Genomic DNA, 24,539 nt, shown 5'->3' on the forward strand with positions numbered 1-24,539 from the left:
CGGGAAAGGACGTCAGCTTTCCTCAAATCTCAGTGTTGTACACTTCTAAAGAAACAAAAGAAAACACAGCTTGTGTGCCACAAGGGAGAATGCAGCACGATCATCTGGTGCGCTAATTTATGTACTGTTTGGGAAACTCAAGAGTGATGCTTCTGTTCCTGTCCTCGTGAAAGAAATGAGCCATGCACGCCACGCGCAGTTATGCTGTAGCGCCGTTGAGCACAAGGCGGGCTCGGCGCACTGGTGCAGCACGTCGCACAGTATTAGTGATTGTGTGGCATACTGCACCACCGATGGCTGAGCTTTCAGGGAACTGGTAGAATGCTGCCATGGTTGGATTTAAAACCGTAAAAGATTTCCTGCTATCAGCAATATTATTGAGTGTATTACAGTTCAAAAGTAAGGCCTGAACTAGAACCTTTGCTAACTTGTATTAGAATCACGGAAGGTAATATTTGATTCCCTCTTACAGCCCACTATCGACGCGTGTTGTTTACGGTGAATCAAAGGAAGTTTCCCTAAAATCATTGGTCATTATCATTGTACGAGTCTTCAAGACAGACCGTATGGACGCACGGGCGGCGGATCCAGCGCCGTTGTATTGGTGTGTTGACAAGTGTCAAGAACATTTCCTTTAGCCCCCTCTTGTTTATCCCAACCTTGTGCATAATAATCTTCGCGTGGTGGTTTTTCAGCACCAGCACACCTTCTATCTCTGTTTTTGCCTTGCCCACTAAGTGCCTGAAAGGAATTAAACTTCCTTAAAACGTGTTATATCGTGTCTCCGACTTAAAATTTCAGCAGTGATTAGTAATTACACCGTAATATTTTTCGCTGTAGCATTTTGTCCTATGGCATCCAGCCCTATAGCCACACTTCGAAGTTAAAACGCCGCTCTTAGAGGTGCGTTTTAAACGCTTCCGTCGGAGTTGAAATTTTTGTTTAATTGTCTGCATTAACCGTCCTGCAGAATGAACGTTTCTCTTGGAATTAGTTTCTCCAGTTATTCCTCTCCAAATCTCTTACTTGGTGTTTCAAGTCAACTAGAGTATTTCGTCCTCATCTTTGGCATCCGCGTATCGATATGTAAAATTTGTTTTCTAGTTCTCCACATCGTGTCCACATACCAGAGGTAAAGGTACCTGACAACTCTCGCCTCTCATCGCTCCTCCGTTTGCTTCAACTGTTCTTCTCACTGAAGCTTGCTTTTTCATTGTCCTGCTTGTAACGTTGAGCACCCCACGTGTTCTTGGATTCCTTCATTTGTCGTGCGTTACCCGCTGCGATGGCTTAGTGGCTATAGTGATGCGCACGAGCATGTGGGTTCGGTTCCAGGCCGTGCTGGACGAATTTTGATGGGAGCGAAATGTGAGAACGCTCGTGTACTTACATTAAGGTGCAGGTTAAAGAACCCCAGGGGATCAAAATGAATCTGGAGTCCTCCACTACGGCGTGGCTCATAATGTGGTCGTGGTTTCGGCACATAAAACCCGATATTTCTTTTTCACGTGTCATGCTGGTGTGCACACACAAAACTAGACTACCAACTGTCCGCTACCTAATTTCAAGGCAGGAAATGACGTCGATTCAGGTCATACTACTGCTCTGCATTTGCAAATGTGAGACCCGGGACCACTGCGCGCTTCGTAATTCCGGGGAAAACTTTATAATTACTATGATCTTAGAGCGCCTAGGACTTTATGACAGCAGTATTTCTCTTTTTTTTTTTTTCAACGTTAGCCCTCGAAATTATCCTCCCGATAATTTTTACTTATGTACACGTGGTCTTTATACGCCTTCACAATTTGCAGTTTCATGAAGTGCATGATAATCATGTTGCTATCAACAATATGTCTGTCAACACCAGATTTTTGCGGAATAAATTGCAAATATAAAACACGTGCCTCCTGTCCTCAACCATCAACCAACTCGTGGACACTTCTTCTATTGTCGAATAGAAGAACGATATCATCTTCACATATTAACCCTTGTAGACGATGTGTTCCGAAATTTCCTAATTCTCGACATGACAGATTAAAGCCCAACTCACTCATTTCTGACTTTCTTTCTATTCTTTATAAGTAAATAATAAATAAAGTAGTGGCTGAGGGCACTCGTGCCGAAGTCCCCTTGTTACTTTTACATTGAGTGCCCTCCTCATTCTTTTACAACTAACATCTTTGGGGTATGCTCTTTATAGACTTATCGGGATGACGACACGGTTGCACTACTCACACGTTGCAGTTCCAAAATATATCATAAGAATGAGTGCTTCTAATTATCGTATGCTTCTTTCATATTCTATATCTCCCATTGCATCCGCCCGTACTCTACTTCCTCTGCGTTCTTATTCTTATTTTCGTCCGCATTGAAATGGCTGCCGTGTTACGCTACACCTTACCGTAATCATTATTTTAACCATTGTTGCCTTCTCTAGTCTATCTTTCACCCAACGCCTTAGCTAGAAAATAAAAATGCTATGCAATAAACCACACAAAGACGAGACCCCTAGTCTTCAAAACGTAGTGACACGCTGCATAAACGTGTGCCCGCGACACAACTTCGCTGTAGCTAACATGCGTTCGCTCCACATGCAATGTCTTCAACACGCGCAATCCCTCGAAACGGTTACGGACGCTGCTGTCCTCAGCATGGTACTGCAGGATCAGAACGCGCACACTACACTTACCTTGGCCATAGTGAGTCGGTTGTATGCGCGCATAAATGCTTCAATGCGTGAGGTTTCGTGTGCAACGGAAACAGGCTTCTCCTTAAGTATACGCTTACTGGGGAGAAGCCAGCTCCGAGGACAACTCTTAAAGCGAAGTTTTCGATACCGTTAAAGCCTCGGTTGGGTGGCGGGCCCCACTCTAAAGGGTCGCTTGCCTACGTCGTCAGAGCGTATCAAAAGCGGTAGCTATAAGGTCGTCATGCAACGTTAGCTAAGCAGACGTCCGCGGCGTCATGCCAGTTGCTGGTAATAAACGAAACGTCGGGAGTTGACGGAACGGCATTCGGTTTAATTACATTTGTAAATAATTAACGAGCACGCATATTTAAAGATTTAATGCGGGGCACTCAAGTTTGCAGGTGACGGAGCTCTGCATATCACACAAGATGTCCTGTGTAGAAACCGTCGGTTTCCACAGGTCCCTACATTAGGGAAGCCGATGATTTCATCACGTCGCCCGAAGCCGCCTTAGACTTCGAGGGGGAAAGGGACCGAAAGCGTGCCGCCACTAAGCACGAACGTGGAGACGAGTAGAACAAACGGAGTGTCCCAACGACGAGAGGGAAAGGAATAACAGGTTGGAAAAAGCGAGCGGCTCCTCTCTCAATAATCACAGCTTGACTGTTTGAATGGGATCACATAAAGAAAGTTGTCCGACCCTTTTGAGCGCTCTCTTGGGGTCAATTTGGGCTGCTTGCAGATATTCAACCCGCCTTTTAAGGGGCCTCTCACCAGGCTCCATAAAAATTTTTAGTTATACGCTTGAAGTTGTTACGTCTCCCTCTAAGGTGCGTGCTGCCGCAAAAAAAAAAATTCAAATCGGCACGTTATTAGACGAGATAGAAATATCTCAGTGCGGCGAACCCATGATATGAGGAGGCGAGCTCCACTGCCAAGCAAGACACACTCTCCACTTGCCCGGTCTAGCCTCCGCAAGCGAAATTCCTTCCCTGCGTTCTGCCATACCACACCTCGAGGATCGCGTGACACATACGTTACGGGCCCCGCCTTCATTTTTTTTTCTCATCGCTTTTCCGCGGTGCGGCGCACTTCCGCTGACGGCGTCGCGCGCCAGCTGTTGTGATTGTCTCGTTTCGCGCAGCGCACGATTTTGCACGCTGTGCATGGAGACACCTGACTAGCGGTATAATTCAGTGCTACACAAATACTGAGGCAGACACACGCGGATCACAGAGCATGATCCCGCGCTGGAACACGGTAGAAAATGACATAGTTTTGGTGTCTGTGCGCGCGACTGCACGACGTGGGAACAAGCAGACGAAACAGAAGTACACCTCCCTTGCTGCGGTGCGAAGTATAACAAAAACATGCAGACATTCGGTTTGTGTGTTTTATTATTTCTCTAAGCTTTAATTCGTCTATTCAAGCAACATATTACATAAATAACAGATGTTGCCTTGAATAATTCTCGAAGTCACGTACGTGTCACCACGAGCGACCTTACAGTACAGACACGTGTACGTAGGCGCACTAGCACGTGTACGTCACCCTCCGGTTTGGAGCGCGGCGGCCGCGAGGAATAGGGTAAACGGCGTTCGGTTTGAAATTTTATACCTTTCCGCGGCGCGTAGCGATGTAATGCGTCGCAAACACGGTCGTTATCGCGCATTGTATGCTCTACGCTTGTCAGCTCAAAATGACCAGACCTTGTGAGGGGCCTCTTAAAGCAACACTTTCATTGCCTATTTCCCCATGATTTGGCGCTTTGACGTCGTCGCTCGCTCTCTCTCTCTCTGAGTAGTAACTGTCGGTGATACTATCACCTTCGCGAGGAGTCGACACTGCATCGGACGCGTAGGTATGTACGGCTAACTACATTTCTGGCGCTGTACCAAGCTCCCTATTTTTGCACAGTGCCAGCAACGCTTTCGGCCTGCTCCTTTGACGCGTCCGGTGCCGAGTTACCGGAAATTTGCGACGGTGATAGTATCCACGAAAGCGATTGATCGATAATTACTGCCGCTGAATAAAGGATAAAGCTCCAACCGCGTGAACGCGACAGGAGGTGTTCGCCACCGAAGTACAATACTGGTTTCTTAACCAGGATTCCCACAACGGGCAGGAGGAGTGAATTTTATTGCACTGGACAGCGCATCAAGTGACTCCTGCCTCATCAAAATGTACTGCGCTCAGCGAATCCGGCCTTCTTAGCTCGCAGATCGGATTGAAAATGGTGGCCGATATTTCCGTCCATCCGTTTGGCGGCCGGCTGTCCTCTGTATAGCCTACTACGCGTGAAGTCTGTCAACATGGGCTGGATTGGGCTGACTTGGTAGGCTGTAGCTTGGTGGGCTCTAGCTGGACATCGTCAAAATCCGCCATATTATAAAATTCTGTGATGACGGTATTTTCAGCCAATCAGGGAGGCCGTAGCCACCACTTGGGCCAATCAAAGCTGACAAAGTAGTAAATTTGACAATATGTTGTAATTTGTCGAATTTGTAGAATAGCACCTCTGATGTGATAACGCTTGCGATCGCAAAGGCGAGTTCTTACTTTTTTTTTCATTTGTTCGCGTTAAATACAAGTGCATTAATCGGTGCGAGGCGCAGGGAACAATGCTCTCGCGTCCGATGATTCGGCAACACGCGTAAACGTATGGGGTCGGGAGAACGTACGCGGATTCCGCAAGGGCGCTCCGACCACGTGAATGCGACCGCGCCTGGCTTGCGCCTGCGTCGAGGGGGAGTGATGACTTGACTGCTTGGCCCGCTGAGCAAGACGGACCTTGCCTCCTCGTGTGAATCCATTTTTTATCGTAATGCGCCTCTTTTTTCTTGCCGACTCAGTTTCTCAAAGCTTCGCTTAGATCAATTCTAAATGTGCGTGGGATCTGCATAATTTTTTTTAAGTAATGTAACTTATGCAAAGCGCATGCATGCAGTTAAGTATGTAGTACGCATACACAGGCAAGTACCGACACATTTTGAGGTGCGTTGCAAATATTATATACGGGTCACCGCCGCAAGATGGCTTCATGTTAGAACGACGACTGATTTACTCATAAAGCTTACTACCAGTCATTGGTCTCGATGATGTGTCGATTATAGAGCCCCGAACACGGACTGGGAATTGCACGCCACACTACTATAATGCAATTCTGGTCTCATTTCATTCAAAACCAATACTCACCGAATGATCTTCATCAGTAACATGTACAAACACTTCATGCAACCACAGTAGCATAGCACACATAATGCGGCATTTTTCTCGTACATGTGTGCTTTTCGTTCTGGGCCTTCCACTATGGTAGGTCTGAATGTTCTGCACTTTGTTCGTATTCGTAATGCGTTTTCGACACAAGTTCTACATTTTAGCTACAAAAATAGACAGAGGCCCACAAACGCACACTAACACGCCCGCACATGCGCGCACACACACGCTCGCGCGCATGAAAGAGACACAAGTGCTGACTCCGAACTACAAGTTTATTGGCGAAAACGCATACAAATCTGGAGCATAAGTTCATTAGGAAGCGGCAGATGCGCAACAAAGCCCGTGTCTACATCAAAAAATCTACATCGCGTGCACGCGCGATGTACATTCACGAGCACGTCGCGAGCACATATATACGCACAACTTTTGCCTCAGACAGAAGCAAGAGAATGTACTGAACATGAGGAAATTAAGGGAGTATGAAAGCTCTGTGCCAACCAGCGGAATCGATAGCGGCAAACTTTGAAACGGGGAGGATCAAAAGAGTAATGGTAGGAGGAGTTCGTAGCAGTTTCCGTGGAAATCAGATAAGGGCACTTTGTCAGGACGTGCTGGGAAGTCGCGGTTGTAGACGCTGCGCTCGTCTCGATTACAAATGCAATTTTTGCGCGATAAAAAGAAATTACCGACCTAAGGTAACATCAAGTTTTCAAGAAGTAGTACTTCTTTCCAGAATTTTTGTTTTCGAACGTATGCAGGATTAAAGAAAACGTGGCTGCGCTTGGAACAGCAGACTCTAAAACCTAGTGGCGTCGTTGCTTCATCAGAATTCTGAGGAAGGCCGCTCTCCTGTAGCGAAGAATCGCTTCACATGCTAGTCTACTTCATGTTAGTATTTCACCGGATAAAAAAAAATAAGCGCCTGTATCTATATATATATATATATATATATATATATATATATATATATATATACGGCCTTCTTCAGAATAAGCACATTATTCTGACGAAGGCCGGGCCACGGCCACTACGTTAAAAACATTAAAGATGAAATTTTCGTAAGCGTGCACCTTCCTTTCTTCAACTATATCATCATCAGCAGCAGTAGCCTGGCTGCGCCCACTGCAGGGCAAAGGCCTCTCCCATACTTCTCCAACTACCCCGGTCATGTACTAATTGTGGCCATGTTGTCCCTGCAAACTTCTGAATCTCATCCGCCCACCTAACTTTCTGCCGTCCCCTGCTACGCTTCCCTTCCCTTGGAATCCAGTCCGTAACCCTTAATGACCATCGGTTATCTTCCCTCCTCATTACATGTCCTGCCCATGCCCATTTCTTTTTGTGGATTTTAACTAAGATGTCATTTACCCGCGTTTGTTCCCTCACCCAATCTGCTCTTTTCTTATCCCTTAAAGTTACACCCATCATTCTTCTTTCCAAAGCTCGTTAGGTCGTCCTCAATTTAAGTAGAACCCTTTTCGTAAACCTCCAGGTTTCTGCCCCGTACGTGAGTACTGGTAGGACACAGCTGTTACACACTTTTCTCTTGAGGGATAATGGCAAGCTGATGTTCATTATCTGAGAATGCCTGCCAAACGCCCCCCAGCCCATTCTTATTCTTCTGGTTATTTCAGTTTCATGATCCGGATCCGTGGTCACTACCTGCCCTAAGTAGATGTATTCCCTGACCACTTCCCTGACATGTTCCCTGACCACTTCCCTGACCACTTCCCTGACATGTCCTAAAGTGCCCTAACTGCAGTGGTCCTCACAAGGCCTCATCAAAGGATCGCCCGCGGATGCGGAAGGAAATCACGATTCTAAAACCAATGGTGCAGGACAATTCAAGGCATCGAGAGGCTGCTACCGCTGTTCGGCGACGTCGGCATCGACACCGAAAACGTTCACGAAATTCCGCAACTGCAGATAGGTACACGCCAGCTACAGTCAGAAGGGCTGCCGCATCACCACACTGCGCCACCAAGACGGATACAAGGAAAGCAAACAAAGCGGAGAGGCTCGCCCGTCCTGAAGAATGGCCTGAGCTACCGAGGGCACAACTCCCTGCTAAGTTACCTCAAAACGCACCGACTTCGACGGCTTCTGCAACTGTTGAAGCGACGCTGGCTGATGATCTCCAGGTCATCAACATTCTGCGGTCGCTAATGAGTGCCATTCGCGTTATACTTACCAACATGAAGTCTTCGTCTGCGCAAAGCGCACTACAGGTGCTGGGCACTTTGAGTCCAGTACTTGCAGCTCTTGGTTAAAATCATGGCTCTCCAGAAGCCGTCGTTTTGTGACGAAGTCCGAAACGCGTCGATATTTCAGTGGAACGCCAGAGGACTGAAGTCACGCTTGTCGGACTTTCGACAGTTTGTGTTCACGAATAAGTTCCCGGTCATCGTCATCTGCGAGCCCCTATCAGATAACATCAGACTGTCCGGGTATGAGTGTTTCATGTCCGCCACCCACGGAGAATGTAGCAAGATCATCGTATTCATGCGACATGATCATACGTATGTCCATCACCCAGTGTCGCCTGACCAAGAAAACCAATACGTATGTCTGACAGTGAAGAAAGGCAAGCTCACTTTCACATTAATTGTAGCCTACATATCGCCCTCAAGTCGGTTGGACTGCGAGAGATTACGGCGAATCACGACAGCGACTCCGCAGCCTTTGGTGATTACTGGAGATTTTAATGCCCACCAGCATCTCTGGGGAAGTTCTAAGATAAACTCGAGAGGCAGAAGATTAGTGTCATTTGCCTCCGAACAAGAACTGTGCTTGTTAAATGATGGAAGCCCCACCTTTCTACGTGGAACTGCCTACTGTAGCTGCCTGGACCTGACCTTTATTTCACGCTCCTTCACTAGAAAGGTCAGGTGGTTTCCGGATATTGAAACGCGGGGAAGTGACCACCTATCCACTTATCTTAGGGTTGAAGGGTTGACGGACTCCAGGTTAGCTGCCGTCACACAATGTATCGACTGGCCAATGTTCAAGTCAATTGTCGAAGACGGCTGTCGTGATGACTTGTCCTCTAGCCTAGAGGACATCATAAAAGGTGCCCTAGAGGCTGCGAAACATTCGCTTCTGAGAACGTCTACACGCACCGAATACGACATTGAGCTAGAGAAGCTTCGTGCAATTCGTCGTCGTGCAGAGCGAAGATACAGGCGCACGAAGTCTGTACATGACTTGAAGTTGGCCAGAAGAACTCAAAAGAAAATTCAGCGTCGCATGGACAAACTTGCATCGCAAAGATGGAAATCATTCTGCGAATCTTTGGATCCACGAAAACCTTTGTCTCACATATGGAGAACTGTTCGTGGTCTCCGTGGAACCCCTCAGCAGCGCCACCCGTCTTTGGCCCTTCACCCGTCTTTGGCCCTTCACCAACAATGCAGCGAGATTGACGTAGCGGAAGCTTTCTGCAGGAGGATTGCTGGCGAAACTAGTTCCGCTGGAACATCGACGCTCCGCCACTCACCGATTTCACGCGACTCCCGCATGGATAGTCCTTTCTCCATGGACAAGCTCGAAGCTGCACTGGCCTTGTGCAAGCGTTCATCTTCACCAGGACCCGACGGTATAAGCTACCGTGCCCTGTGTAATCTTGGCGATGAGGCTCGAAAAGTGCTCCTGCTCTTGTTCAACAGCTCCTGGCAGACAGGTACGGTTCCCCAGGAATGGAGGACCAGTCGGCTAATTCCACTGCTCAAGCCTGGCAAGTCGCCTGTGGACATTGCATCACACCGACCAATTGCGCTTGCCAGTTGTATCGGAAAACTAATGGAGAGGATGGTTCTAGCACGGCTAGAATGGTACCTCGAACATTACCAGGTATATCCAGATGCAGTGGCCGGTTTCAGGCGTGGCCGTTCTTCCATAGACAACGTTATCGACTTGGTGACGTACGTCGAGCACCAGAAGTCCTGCAAAAGATTATCTACTGCCCTGTTTCTGGATGTTAAAGGAGCGTACGATAACGTAACGCGCGAAGCGATTTTCAACGCGTTAGAGGCAGTAGGACTTGGCGGCAACGTATATTTTTGGATAAGTAGCTATCTACATAAGAGATCCTTTTTCGTACTTACCGAGGATGGCCCAACCTCCCAGCATTACAGTAACCGTGGGGTGCCTCAGGGTGGAGTACTCAGCCCAACGCTCTTCAGTCTAACACTCATTGGACCCACCGACATCCTGCCAGGCACCGTTAGGCTCTCCATCTATGCCGACGACATTTGCATTTGGACGTCGGCTGTGACGCGACTGCAGCTTCGCGCGCGGCTTCAAAAGTCAGCTACTTTAACATCATCCTACCTTCGAAAACAAGGACTTCGTATATCATACGAAAAGTGCGCACCGGTGGCATTTACCAGGAAATCAATGTCTCTATACGTGATATCCGTCGACAGACACATGATCTCGTACATCGCGAGTCACAGATTTTTGGGGGTGGTCCTTGACAAAAATCTCTCCTGGACCCCTCATGTGAATTATGTGAAAAAACGCCTGACAGGAATTTGCCATATGTTTAAGTTCCTTGCAGGAAAGACCTGGGGAGTGCCAATACACTCTATGCTGCAAGTGTACAGGGTCCCCTTTATTGCATTCCTGCGGTACAGCCTACCGGTCATGTCCAACACCTGCAGAACTAACCTGAACATAATCCAAAGCATCCAAGCCCAAGCACTCAAGATATGTCTCGGTCTACCGCGGAGTGCGTCAACGACTGAAGTTATGGCAGTCGCTCAAGATTTCACTATTAGAACGCACATTAGCACTGAAACAATGCGTGTGCACATAAGACACTTCGCCCGGACCCTTACCCACCACCTAGCAAGTCTCCCAGTAAATAGGCCCCACACGACATTCAGTGCGACTGTCTTCGCGCACCGTGCCTCTTTCAGGTCAGGTTACGCACCTGCGGCAAGGCCTTCTATTCCTCCATGGTGTATGCGCCGTACTCAAGTGAACCTTACAATCCCAGGACTTCAGAAAAAGTCGGACTTGCCATCATCAGCGCTCAAGCAACTAACTTTACTTCTCTTGTACGAGAAATACAGCGACTGCACACACGTCTTCACTGATGGATCAACTACATCAACCAGTTCCGGCGGCGCTGTAGTTATACCAGCAATGAGAATAACCAAGCGGTTCAAGACTTCCCATGTCACTACGTCTACAGCTGCAGAGCTCGCGGCTCTCCGCGATGCGCTTCAAGTGATAAATACTGAAAGTCCTAGAAAATGGGCAGTCTTCTGCGATTCAAGGCCGGCCTTGCAATGTGTGCAGTCATTTCTCCGACATGGAACTCACGATCAGCTCACGTGCGAAATCGCGGAACTTGTCCATAACTTAAGAGAAAAAGGCCATGCTATCTCTTTTCAGTGGATACCAGGTCATTGCGGTATCATTGGAAATGATGACGCCGATAAGGCAGCTCGGACGTCAAACCAAGAAGACCGCTGCGTCCCCATTCCGCTCTCAAGGACCAACGCCGCGAGACAACTTGGCATTCTGGCACGCACGATCTCCTTAGCAGAGTGGAATACTGTACATACAAGGCGCACAAGACTGCACAGACTAAACCCGTCACTTCAACTCAGACCTCCAGCCGGTGTGCACCGGCGTGAAGCGTCTCTTCTGTGTCGGTCATGGCTTGGAGTGGCCTTCACGAATGCCTACTCAGCATTAATTGGAATGGCTGATAGTCCTGCATGTGATGTTTGCGGATGCGAGGAGAACATTGACCACTTATTGTGCCATTGTCCTCAATTTCAAGCACAAAGACAGTATTTGTCCGACACATTGAGGAAACTAGATGATCATCCTCTGAGTGAACAGACAATATTAGAGCACCGTCCCGACCGATCATCGGCTCAGAAGGCAGTGAAGGCACTTTTGTGTTTTCTCAGAACTTCTGGTTTGCTCGAGCGACTTTAACTGAAGTGCTGTCCGTGCACGTGCCTACACCTTCTCTCTCCCTTCTTTCTCTTCCCCTTCTCCCATCCCCCAGTGTAGGGTAGCCAACCAGACTATTGACTGGTTAACAGCCTTGCCTCTCTGTATTCTTCTCTCTCTCTCTCTGACCACTTCCAGTGCCTCGCTACCTATCGTAAACTGCTGTTCTCTTCCGAGACTGTTAAGCATTACTTTAGTTTTCTGCAGATTAATTTTCAGACCCACCCTTCTGCTTTGCCTCTCCAGCAGGGGCGTAGCCAGGGGGTTTTCGTACTGTCATGCCCCGCCGACCAAAACAACCCCCGGTGCCGGAAATCATGCTCGATTTTGTCTAGAATGTCCTTTTCACGCTCGAAAAGACATTTTAGCGCGAACATTGCGCAATCCGACTGGATTTCGCAGCAACGCCCATGCACCGGAAGTCACATATTCCAACGCCAAGGAGCTCCATCCGAGCACAAAGTTTCAGCGGCGTTTGGATGGCGAGCAGGCTCGTCGCGGCATTCCGCGGAGGCCGCGGAATCTATAGGGAGCGCTTGGATTTAAATTATGAAACTTTATGGGTATAAAGTTCTCATAAACTTTTGATGCGAAATGCGCATTGAGATTTCCAATGTCGTGCGTTAGATTTTGAATTCCGGAACTATCCAAGTTTAATGTTGGGGCGCTATAACGCAAAACTATTCCAAACATTTCTATTCCTAAATTCAGCAATCAGCCTTTTGCGATTGGACAAATGCTTTTTTTGGACCACCCCCACTTCACCTGTCTCTCACGCGGCGTCACGAAAAGCGCATAGGTCCCCATTTGATGTGGCGTGTACACAATGGTTATGCATGGTTTGACCGAACAAAAGAAAAATAGTTATTTCTGATTCGACGCCTTTTCGCCATTAACCCTTGGCTACTCGTCAAAAGTTTTCGGGCTGCACCCACTTCACCTGTCTCTCACGCGACGTAACAAAACTGCAAAAACTCACCGCGTCAAAGTGACGTGTACGGGTTAAAGATGCATTAATATGCCAAACAAAACTGAATTTTCTTTTGAATAGCCGCAAGCTGCTCCGTTCCGAAAGGAATAAAAGATGACTGCCGCCGATCGCTCAGGCACTGGACTCGCACCTGCCGGAGAGCACGGGTTTATTTGCGTGTAATACAGGCTTTTGCGTATCCGTGTAACGTTTTTGAGCACTTTCGGCAGTTTACGACCTCGTTCTGCCTACTATTCTTTGCTGGCGATCTGTTTTAGCGTCCTTGTTAAGCTTCCGTTGCATGCCGCCGCTATTGTCGACGAGCCACAGCAAGCTAAGTAATGGAGAGCGGACCAATCGCAGATGTCGGCACCATCCTCTTCATCCGGTTATCAATTTTCAGTGCAATGGTTCGGCCCCATCGAATCCCTCTCCATTTGAGCGTGCTCCTCGCCTCTTGTGAGCCAATTAGATAAGTCAAGCTGCTCGATGTAAGCAATGTTATTAGTTTTTCAAACAAAGAAAAGTGACCTCGTATGAACGAGGAGAGCGTTTGATTGATCTGTTCAGACAACCCTGTGGGTGAACGCCCGATGCTTGCGTCGACGGTTACGCAAATTTCACGTCAGAAAATTGGCATAAAAACATATTGGAATAGTTTTACATTATAAGGCCCTCGTTATAAACGTATGACGCCAAAGGTGCATTGAATTTCTAAAGTCGTACATCGGACCATACAACGAGACAAGCGAAATCAACACACTATCAGACAAGCTGACAAAGCACGCGGCGAGGTCCGATGAGACGAAGCGTTGTGGTGGTTCATTTGTGCCGTCATGCCACAGAAAAGACTATCAACATTTATTTTCATCTGCGCCAAAGCATCCATGTCAAGCCACTAAAGCCAGCAAAGGTAACTACGTTCGTACACTTATTTTTCTACTTGAACGTTTATTCGCGAGGATACACTGAGCCTCTTCAATTTTTTTTGTTCTCGCTACGCGCATGCTGCCACAGCCAGCCAGAGCGCATGCGTTTTTCTCGTGTTACCCCGACCACCAGCAACATGTTTATTTGCCTTGTTTGACGCATCATACATAGTGCCTTTTTCTTAGATACGTATATTTATTGGAGTCTTATAGGTATATTTAAATATCTTGTTGAGAGGTTTTGTGTATATGTGCAGTGAACTTTGTTTCCGGTGACACTTTTTTGCCCTTTATCAAGCTGTTACTTCGCATTTGTATATTCCATTGTGTCTTCGCATTTCTAATGTACAAAGGCGAGCCAAATGAAAGTGAGCCCACCCACCCTGCGCAATAATGGCTCGGTTCATTACCTGCGAGGCATGCACGTGGCACAGAGGCATCTCTTATTTACAAAAGTGACACGCAGGTGTGAGGATCAAGGTTCTTTAATGCTCTCATACACTGGGTTGAACATGTTTGTGTGACATAATGGACACTCCAAAAGTTGAACAGCGTGGTGTCATGAGGTTTTTGACAGATGAAGATGTTTCCCAAAAAGAAATTAGTTGCCGTATAGGGAAAAGCAAATGTCGTCATTTCTGCCGGAAAGGTGTTGTTGACTTTTTTTTTTCGATCGTCAGGGGCCATTGTTGTATCGAATTTGCTAAACCTGGAGAGGCTATTAATCGTTTCCGATATTGTGAAACGTTGGATCGGCTGCTTGTCGCAATCAAGAACAAATGACGTGGAAAATTAAGGAACGGGGTCATCTAGCGCCACGACAATGCCCGTCCCCACGTCGCTGATGTGGTTAATACGAAACTGGCAAAGTTCAAGTGGGCAACGCTTCAAAATCCGCCATACATCCCAGTCTTGTTGCCTTGGAACTTCCACATTTTGGAGCATTTGAAAAAAAAAAAACCGCTTAAGAGAATTAAATTCGTGTCAGACGATGACGTGAAAAAGTCAGTTACAGACTTCTTTTGAAACAGCAACCCAAGGAGTTCTATCAGACGGGAATCACGCAACTCGTTAGTCAGCGGGACAAATGTCTAAATGCTCATGGAGACTACTTTGAATAGAGTACCCCATTTGTCATATATTTGCATTGGCTCACTTTCATTTGACTCGCCCTCGCATATTTTGCAGAACTTCTGCTTTTTATATGTGCTCTCTATTGCGACTATAATTTCGGAGCAATTACTCACAATACACGACCGGTGTCAGCTGCTCCTGCGCAATACATTCTAACCAAGGACAGCGTCAGTGAGATTTTTTTCATGGTCGTTGCATACGTACAAAAATGTAAACAAGGTTCTTGAATGACAAAGTTTCATTAACACATTTGTCATCAACTTGTTCATTTCATGGCCTTTACATTTTTCATATCAGCAGCATGCACTACTTTGCTGGTTTCGAACTGATATAGTTCTAAAGTTCGTGTGATATTTTCTTTACTTATTAGATAGGCAAAAAACATGGAAGCGTTCACATCAAGTATTCTGGGCACAATTTTTGGCGCATACGAGTACATTCTTTTATGAAAAAATTAATATTTTCCTTGACAGTGCGTAGCGTTCAAGAATTCGTTTGCAGCATCTTTGGCAATGGCAACGCGGCTGTTATTAATGGTTAATGTATTTCATCCCTCGATAATTTCTATAAGGAGGAGGCTGAGCTGCAAAGTGGCCAATCCTGCTCTGGTGAGAGAGTGCGTTACCGGTTCTGGTCACCGGGATCAGGCCGCACTCCAGGCCTGTTTGTGCAATTTTCTCAACACACGTTTTTTTTTTTTTCCCCGGTGGAGAATCGCGCGGCACCGGGATACGAACCACGGTCCTCTTCCACGGGAGGCGGATACGCTACCGCCCGCGCAGGAGTTTACGCTTCATTTAACCTACAGTGGGGCCTTATTTGATCAGTCAAGGTGGACCAATCTGAGCTCGGTTATACCGCACGGATGGCACTCAACTAGCTAGAGAACCTGGTATTTATGACCTGCACATGTGTGGCCATACATAGTAGAGAAGATTTTTTTTTCCTTTCTTTATTAGGAGGGTCCCTGTACAGTGAAAAACTAAAAGAAAAGACATATTAAAAAAATGGGGAAGAAAAAAAAAAGAAGGAAAACAAAAAAAAAGGAAGAGAACAGGCGATTTGACCTCGTGAGCCTTGGATGTTGCCCGGAAAGATAGCTCATTCGGTTGGTCCGTCAGGCTCCAGGTTATTTTGAAGCGCCATAGCTGCTGTCCAGAGCCTCATACTTACGTGGAAAGGGACTGATGTTGTCCGCGATGGTCAATTCCGAGTGGTTGGAAGGCATACTTTCTTGGAAAAATGGCCGCCCGTGGATAAGAGCGAAACGCGAGCGGCTTTAGAGACTAGGAAAAGCTTGATCACGGGCTAGGCGAACGCGGCACTCTTAGCGTGGGAAGCTAGCCCGAGTAACTATCTCAAGGACTGCTGCTCACGAGGGCGAAATACCTTCGTGTAATTATAATAACCCTAATAAGACTACTTTCGAAAACGAGAACGGCCCAGAGGGCTGTACTACGAGTGCTATGACTGATAATTTTCTATATATATATTCACCTCACCTATGGGATCGAATGCGAGCGCTGTTGCTTTGTCTCTGCGTGTAGTAGTTAAGAGAACGAATTTAAGGGAGGAGAAGAAGAAAGGAAAGGAAAGTTTCTGAAGCATAATTGCAGCGCCGTGGTTTTAAAGCGCACCCGCGGTAGAGAAACGGGAGGACATATAAGCGTGCCTGGTCATGATACGCACACGACAAACTGCCTTAAAATATTTCGATACTTGAGAGAAAGTTTCGTGAACAACCGATAACAGGGCAATCAGCACTCGAATACGATGAGAGAAATTATTGAGACGTGGAAAATTCCCTTGAACTAAGTATGGTTTGCGAGACAAATGCTTGGAATTATTGAACTTTTTGAATGATGAGGAGACACGGCGGCCGCATTTCGATGGGGGCGAAATGCGAAAACACCCGTGTACTTAGATTTAGGTGCACGTTAAAGAACCCCAGGTGGTCGAAATTTCCGGAGTCCTCCACTACGGCGTGCCTTATAATCAGAAAGTGGTTTTGGCACGTAAAACCCAATAATTTAATTTTTTAATGATGAGGAGAATATGCGCTCACCGAGAGGACAGCGTCCGCACGAGTCCCCACCAGGCACCTTACTGAGACATGGAGCGCTTTGTGGCCGGAACAAAGCCCCCTTCTCTGCCGGCCAAGCGCAGAAAACGTGCGTTCCGATCGTTCAACGCTTCGCGGACATAGTATAGCTCTAGAGTCTAGGAAAAGCGTAAACAGGTGCGGGCGCGGCACTCTTAGCGCGGGAAGCTAGCCCGAGTAACTATCTCAAGGACTGCTGCTCACGATATATATATATATATATATATATATATATATATATATATATATATATATATATATATATATATATATATATATATATATACGTGTGTATGTTGTGTGTGTGTGTGTGTAAGCAATCTTGAGAAATTCCGCGAATTAAAAAAAATGTACATGTATATGCGCGCCCTGCACATGCACAACTTGAATTATGACTATGACATATGGCCTCGCGGTCGCTCAGTGGCTATGTGTCATTCAGCTGCTAAGCCATGGTTCTGCCATGGCGAGAACGTCCCAATGGCGGCAGAAACGAAAAGGTTCATTTCCCATGCGCTTTAGGTGCACCTTCTTTTGAAAAGGAGTCGCATATAATGGCTCAAGTGACAAAGCGGCGCACCGGCAAGTACTATCGTGCTACCAGAGAGAGAGAGAGAGAGGGGGGGGGGTAGACTGCGCTGCGGTGAGTTTTCGCCCTGGCGCTATAGCTACGATGTACTTAAGCAAAAGCTGGAGCGCTTTGTCCTATACCTATAAAGTGACACGCAGTGTCGAACACCTTGCTCATCTGACGCGACGGCTAACGCAGGACTTCGCTCAGGACCTGCGGCGGTTCGTGGTGCTGAGCGTGGCGTTGCTGGTGGCTCTGGCGCTGCTGGTCCTGCTGGCACTGGTGCCAGCCGAGGCGTTGTTGAGGCGCTGGGCACTGCCGCTTGGCCTGCTCGGCTGGCTGCTGCTGTCTGCCCCCACATTAGCCTGGACGGTGGCGAAAGAGCACATCTCGCTGGTGGACCCCCTAGCCCCTGCTTTCGTGGCCGCCTTCCTCCTACATGTCCTTCTGCCACTGAAGCCGCTGGCAGCTCTACTTATGGGCCCGCTGACCTCTGCCAGCCTCATGGCTACCACGGCACTGCTCGCAGACTGGGACACGCGCCACTTTGGCTATCAGGTTGGCCCCCTCCCTGCCCCATGTCGCCCTCGTGTCTCTTCCTCTGCCTTGTATGGGCCCTCAACGACCACGCAATCAGGTGTGCTGGTGATTGTCGCATGTTATACAACCTAGAAAAAATAAAGATTTTAAGAAAAGAGAGAGACAGAGAAATTAAAAAAGACACCCATAATGTTACCTGCATGCACAAGCTGAATAAAAAAGAGATACTTCAAACAATGTTCAGCTATTTCTGTGAACTGACTAAGCACATCGGCACTAATTCAGGGTTATCAAAACAAAACAAAGTTCTTGAATAGCCGTCACTGCCCCCCTCCCTCCTCCACGTTGAAACTCTTGGGCCGAATTCACAAAGCTTCTCCTTCGTAGATGCTTTTTGCCATTGACCGGCTGCCTTCTCTAATAATAAAGGTTTGTCCGTAAAGTAATGAGACTACCTTCCGTGTGGCGCCGCAGTCGCAAGTAGCGCGCTCCCTGCAAGCGGGATTTGTGGTGGGGGTTCTAAGCTCAGTAACGCACCGGGTGGCGGTTACTTCCGAGCTCCGACGCAGTGAGCATCTGAAGTGGTGAAAAAGCTGTTTGTTGAGTTTTTGTCACGGCAGAAAACGTCAAAAATGGAGCGTTTGCTGGAGCAGCTGTACGTGGTTAAATTTTCCTTTCACCTGGGCAAAACAGCTTCCGAGACCCTTGCTTTGGTTAAGAAGGCTTACAAAGACGACGCCTTGCCAACGACCCAGTTTTTACGGTGGTTCATTGAGTTCAAGAACGGACGGGAGACCGTTGAAGACATGAAGCGATCTGGACGCCCTTCAATGAGTGGTTCGGACGAAAATGTGGTCAAAGTAAGATCTCCTACATTCCGACCGTCGTTTGAGTATCATATTAATTGCCGAAGACCTCAACGTGCGCAAAACTTTTGTTTCGCACATGTTATTCCTGGAAATTTGAGTGTGCGGAAGGTTTGTTCGAAATCGGTGCCGAGAAGTGTTGACTAATGAACAAAAACATTGACGAGTTGGCGTTTCCCGTGAGATATTGGTGCAGTTAGACAGTGAACGGGACTTTTTAGCTGGCGTAGTAACAGGCAATGAATCAGGGATGTTCCAGTACAACCCCGAAACCAAGCGCCAAAGTTAGGAGTGGCACACCCGAACTCCCCGCGCTCCAAAATGCGAAAATGTTCAAGTCCAAGGGAAAGATAATGTTCATTGCCTTTTATGACAAGCGTGGGGTGGTCTACAAAGAATTTGTATCTCCGGAACGAACCGTCAAAGCCGTGTTCTACAAAACAGTCATTGAGTGCCTTCACAGAGCCGTCAAACGGAAACGACCGGAGATTGCTGATCGCTGGGAGTTCCAACACAACAACGCTCCAGCCCACACCGCTTTCGTTGTGACTGCCTACCTGGCGCAGATAGATGTTTCAACCTTGCCGCAGCCATCGTACAGCCCCGATGTGAGCCTGGCAGACTTACTCCTGCTCCCAAATCTCAAGAGAAGCCTCAAAGATCACCGTTTCGACGATTTTCCCGCCATCCAACGGGCTGACTTTAGCAGCTGACTTCCAGGGCGCCTTTGCAGCGTGGGAGTCGCGTTGGCAGCAGTGTATCGACGCCCAAGGCGACTGTTTTGAAGAATTTTAATAATGTGTACCGATCGTAGCAATAAGTTTTTACCAGACCCCGTCTCATTACTTTACGGAACAATTCTAGCTAAGAGCGTTTTGTGTATACGGTTCTGAAGTGGACGACAGTTAAATATTTTGCAAAGACATTGTAGACCTTCCAAGGTAGCTCTCGCTTCGGCCGAGACAGTGTAACAACAAATGTGAGACGTCCTCATTTTACTTTGAACTAACGCATGGAGAAACCTCCATGCGTCAAATTTTGAATCTAAAGTCATTTTTCTAAGCAACACCATGTAGTATCGATGAAACAGTTTCCGCACTGTCCCGAAAAAAATGAGTCTGAAAGTAAATTCTGAATCAAAGGTAAAACGTATTGATCAAGTATTGAGCTTTATCGAACCATGTCGGTGACCATATTTATGGATACCCTTCCCCCAAAATTTATCTGTCACGACTGAACCTTGGGATAACGGGACATGATGGATGCCGTATTGGAGAGCACTGGATCAATTTTGTTATCCCAGGATCTCAGCGAAAACAAAAAACGTACACGTAAACTGGCTTCCTCTTTTTGAGTTTCCCAGCCATGAAGACGTTAAGACCACGGACACGTATCGAGCGGCCGATTTCATTCTAACACCAGAGTAACTCAACCATTCAGCATCCATTGTGAGTGCCATGCACACGATATTGAGGATCGGCGTCTGGTTTCATGTGATCGAGATGTTAAGAAGTTAGGAGAGAGGAGAGAATATAAAAGACAATTCTTGCTCGCTCACTTATGCTCATAGCACGGTTCGCTGCCGGCGGATGCACCGTGAAGCTAACTATGATGTCCGAACCTTTATGCTGTTCTCCTCTACGTGTTAGTCTATAGCTATGCGCGTTTTTCATAGAAAAAATGACTCATGTTTCACTGCCATCGAGATTTCCGAAATAGAGCATACGTTATAATACGCTGTAGGGAAGCAAGCATGAGTGCCCTCGTTTGTTAATTGAGCGAAGAAGTCGTTCCCATGCGGTCTCGGCGTGTAACTGGCAAAAAAAAAAGTCACAGTTTCGCACGACACGCGAAGAATTGAGCGCGATAGCAAAATTTTTAGACAGCTATACGAAGTGAGGTGTTATCAGCAGCATAAACTGTTTTAAACATTCGCTTAATAACTACATTAACCAGCATGTGGTCACGCGCGCACAGGCAAACACGAACACATCTCAAAAGATGAATCTCTATCAAAGCGCTGGCGTGATGAAGAGCGGCAGCAGCGGCGAGCGAATTCCCTTTTGTTCTGCCGCTCGCTTCAACGCGAACTAGGCGCGCGAGAACACAGTGCAGCGCACATGAAGCGATCAGCTATATCCGGTCGGCTAACCTTCGAACCCAGCTTAGGTTGCCTCCAAGACGCGCGCGGCCGCGCTCAGTCACCGAAGTTGCAATAGAAGAGGAGACGCGAACTAAACTGCCCCCTCCTCCCCCCAACCACTACATCATAGCTCGCGCATCTCTCGATATCTCCCCCCCCCCCCCTCTTGCGCGCGTGAGAAGGCGACGCGCAGCCTCCCCGCCTTCCGTCGTTGTGAGGGCGAGAAGACACTGCCGCATCAAGCCACCACACTTCTTGGCACACCCTCGCAAACTTTTGCTCGCACCTACAATACGGCGCGCGACCACAATGTAATCGCACTTGGATTTTATACGCAACATCAGGGCGACGCCGACGCCGATGAAGGCACCGAAAATTCGCCTCGAGTTTCCACATAATTGCTATTGCAATAAAATTGAGATATGAAAAGGAACGCACAAATATAGTAGGAGACAGCAAAAGTAAGAGTGACCACAAATGATGTTGCAATTCCCTGCGAGAACACAAATCATAAAGAAAAGGTGGGATCATTTACCAAACGGACATACGGGAACGCGACGAGGGCTGAATTTCATGTAACAACTGAAAAATGAGGAAGAAAACAATGTAAGCAGTCACTCACGCGGTGCACGCAACTGACGTATGCTCAGGTACAGCGCAAGATGCACAGAACATTTGCATGAAAATTTAGTTCATTCAGAATGGACACAATATCTTCACGGTGGCGCTTATGTCATCTCAACGCACCGCAATGGCCTTGGCATTTCATAGCAGAGTCTCAACGTTAAGCTGCTAGCCTTCGTCTTAGTCTTTATATTTCTGTCCTTCACCTTTTCCTTTGTGCAATGTAGCCAACTGCGCTGAGTCTTGATGAACTTGCGTGTCCTTTCAATTATCCCTCTCTCTTTCTCCCATATGGAACTTCTTTTGGCGGCTGTCTTGGCTGTTACTATTCATTGCTAACAGTCTTGGCTGTTACTATTCATGAGTGTGTTCCGCCAGTCTGTGTTATATGCCTGCACGTCGAATACACCTGCCGAAGCGTCAAGATGTTGTCAAGTGACCTTTTCTGTCCTGGCGCTCGCACCGTATATGTGCTGGAACTGTAACAAGTTTGAACAAGAAGATAATGTGGTGTATTGTTAAACTTTTCTGAAGTCTGATAATATTTTTGTAAGGTGTTTACCATTCAAGCTCTCATGTAGTGCAAAAAAATTTTGGCAGAAACCATCGGAGGCGATTGTCAATAGGGGATTGTGATAGCTTTTTTGTGTAACCTGCTGCTTAGTTGCATGCTATCCGTGAATGACGAAACCTTATGGATATGTCGGCGGAAACACGAAGTGGCAATCTCGCTACCAACCACAATGCCAAGTGGCACCACCGACACAGTATATCTTGTAGTCACTGCATCCCCAGTTCAAACTCTGTAGCAACTCTCACTATGCCCAGTATTCTGGCTGCTACTTTGCTGAAATGGCTATCCATCAAGCGGGCCACGCTTGACGCTGAGATGTGTTGCGGATCAGGCGCTATGGCTTTAAGAGATTTAAGGCTACATAGCCCTTGTGTCACCTTGGTAACTAAGCAAATTGGTAACTTCGTAACTTGGTAGGTAACTTGGTAAGTGATTCTTTGATATAATGCTTGTACCTTCGTCTCCATTTTTTCGCTTTGTGTCCTTGCAATTCTGGGAGCTGCCACTCCATCTGGTGGCAATAGATGAGAACTCCGAGGACCTTGCTGGTGCGCAACCGACAGGTCAGATAACGTTCAGCAAACGTGGAAGCGCGTCGAATGTTACTGACAGCGAGGCCACTGAGTTATGCTCGGGCCGTTACGACTTCTCGGACGATGCCTTCAAATTACTGACGAGTAGATCATCCAAAAGAAGACTACTGCAGGCGTCATCCTCGATCGTCGGCAAGTGCTTCTACCATGAAGAGTGCACCCCAGCGCTTGCCGCAGACTGTGCTCTTCATCCCCGTGGACCCGACGACCAATTTGCGAGTGCTAAAGTGGCATGTCCCCGCTTCGTTGCTCGAGAAAATCTGACGAAATAAGATTAAGGACGTGATAATAGACTCGCGGAAAAATGTCACAGCAGCTGACGTGCCACATCATAGATCCTTATGAGACCTACGTAATATAACTGCAGCGGTGGCGTAGAGGTAAAACACCCGCCTCGCGTGTAAGAGGTCCGTGGTTTGAATCCCGGTGCCGCGCAATTTTCCACCGGATTAAAAAAAAAAAATCCGCGTGTTGATAAAATTGCATAAACAGGCCTGGTGTGTGGCCTGATCCCCGGTGACCAGAACCGGTAGCGCACTCCCTCACCAGAGCAGGATTGGCCACCCTGGTGCAGTACTTGGCCACAACCTCCTATATGAACACAATAATCAAACCCCGGCCCCTCAGTCCCCAGCAGCTGCGAAGCAACTGACCACGGCGGCGGTCAGACCTGCGACGCTGCAGAGGGTGCTAAGAATCCCTAGCGCCGGACAGGCCGCCATTGGAATATGAACCTGGCAACGTTTAACGCTAGAACGTTATCTAGTGAGGCGAGTCTAGCAGTGCTATTGGAGGAATTAGAGGGCAGTAAATGGGATTATAATAGGGCTCAGTGAAGTTAGGAGGCCAAAAGAAGCATATACAGTGCTAAAAAGCGGGCACGTCCTGTGCTACCGGGGCTTATCGGAGAGACGACAACTAGGAGTCGGATTCCTGATTAATAAGAACATAGCTGGTAACATACAGGAACTCTATAGCATTAACGAGAGGGTGGCAGGTCTTGTTGTGAAACTTCATAAGAGGTACAAAATGAAGGTTATGCAGGTCTACGGCCCTACATCCAGTCATGATGACCAAGAAGTCGAAAGCTTCTATGAAGACGTGGAATCGGCGATGGGTAAAGTCAAAACAAAATACAGTATACTGATGGACGACTTCAACGCCAAGGTAGGCAAGAAGCAGGTTGGAGACAAGGCAGTGGGGGAATATGGCATAGGCACTAGGAATAGCAGGGGAGAGTTATTAGTACAGTTTGCGGAACAGAATAATATGCGGATAATGAATACCTTCTTCCGCAAGCGAGATAGCCGAAAATGGACGTGGAGGAGCCCGAACGGCGGGACTAGAAATGAAATAGACCTCATACTCTGCGCTAACCCTGGCATCATACAAGATGTGGACGTGCTCAGCAAGGTGCGCAGCAGTGACCATAGGATGGTAAGAACTCGAATTAGCCTAGACCTGAGGAGGGAGCGGAAGCAACTGGTACATAAGAAGTCGATCAATCAGTTAGCGCTACCTACCTCTTACCGCTACCTTAGCGGTAAGAGGGAAACTAGAGGAATTCCAGATCAAGCTACAGAACAGGTATTCGGCTTTGACTCAGGAAGAGG

At 47.4% G+C, this 24,539-nt stretch overlaps 1 protein-coding gene across 1 annotated transcript in view; it reads left to right on the forward strand.

Moving 5' to 3' along the window:
• Nucleotides 1-24,539, forward strand: part of Ac76E (adenylate cyclase type 2 Ac76E) — an 875,452-nt gene that overhangs the window by 391,269 nt on the left and 459,644 nt on the right. Inside the window, exon 3 of the mRNA XM_050195342.3 lies at nt 17,785-18,144. Coding sequence (XP_050051299.2) covers nt 17,785-18,144 — 360 coding nt within the window. The remainder of the gene's footprint in view (nt 1-17,784; nt 18,145-24,539) is intronic.

Source organism: Dermacentor andersoni, chromosome 1, assembly GCF_023375885.2.
Source record: "Dermacentor andersoni chromosome 1, qqDerAnde1_hic_scaffold, whole genome shotgun sequence".
NCBI lineage: Eukaryota > Metazoa > Arthropoda > Arachnida > Ixodida > Ixodidae > Dermacentor > Dermacentor andersoni.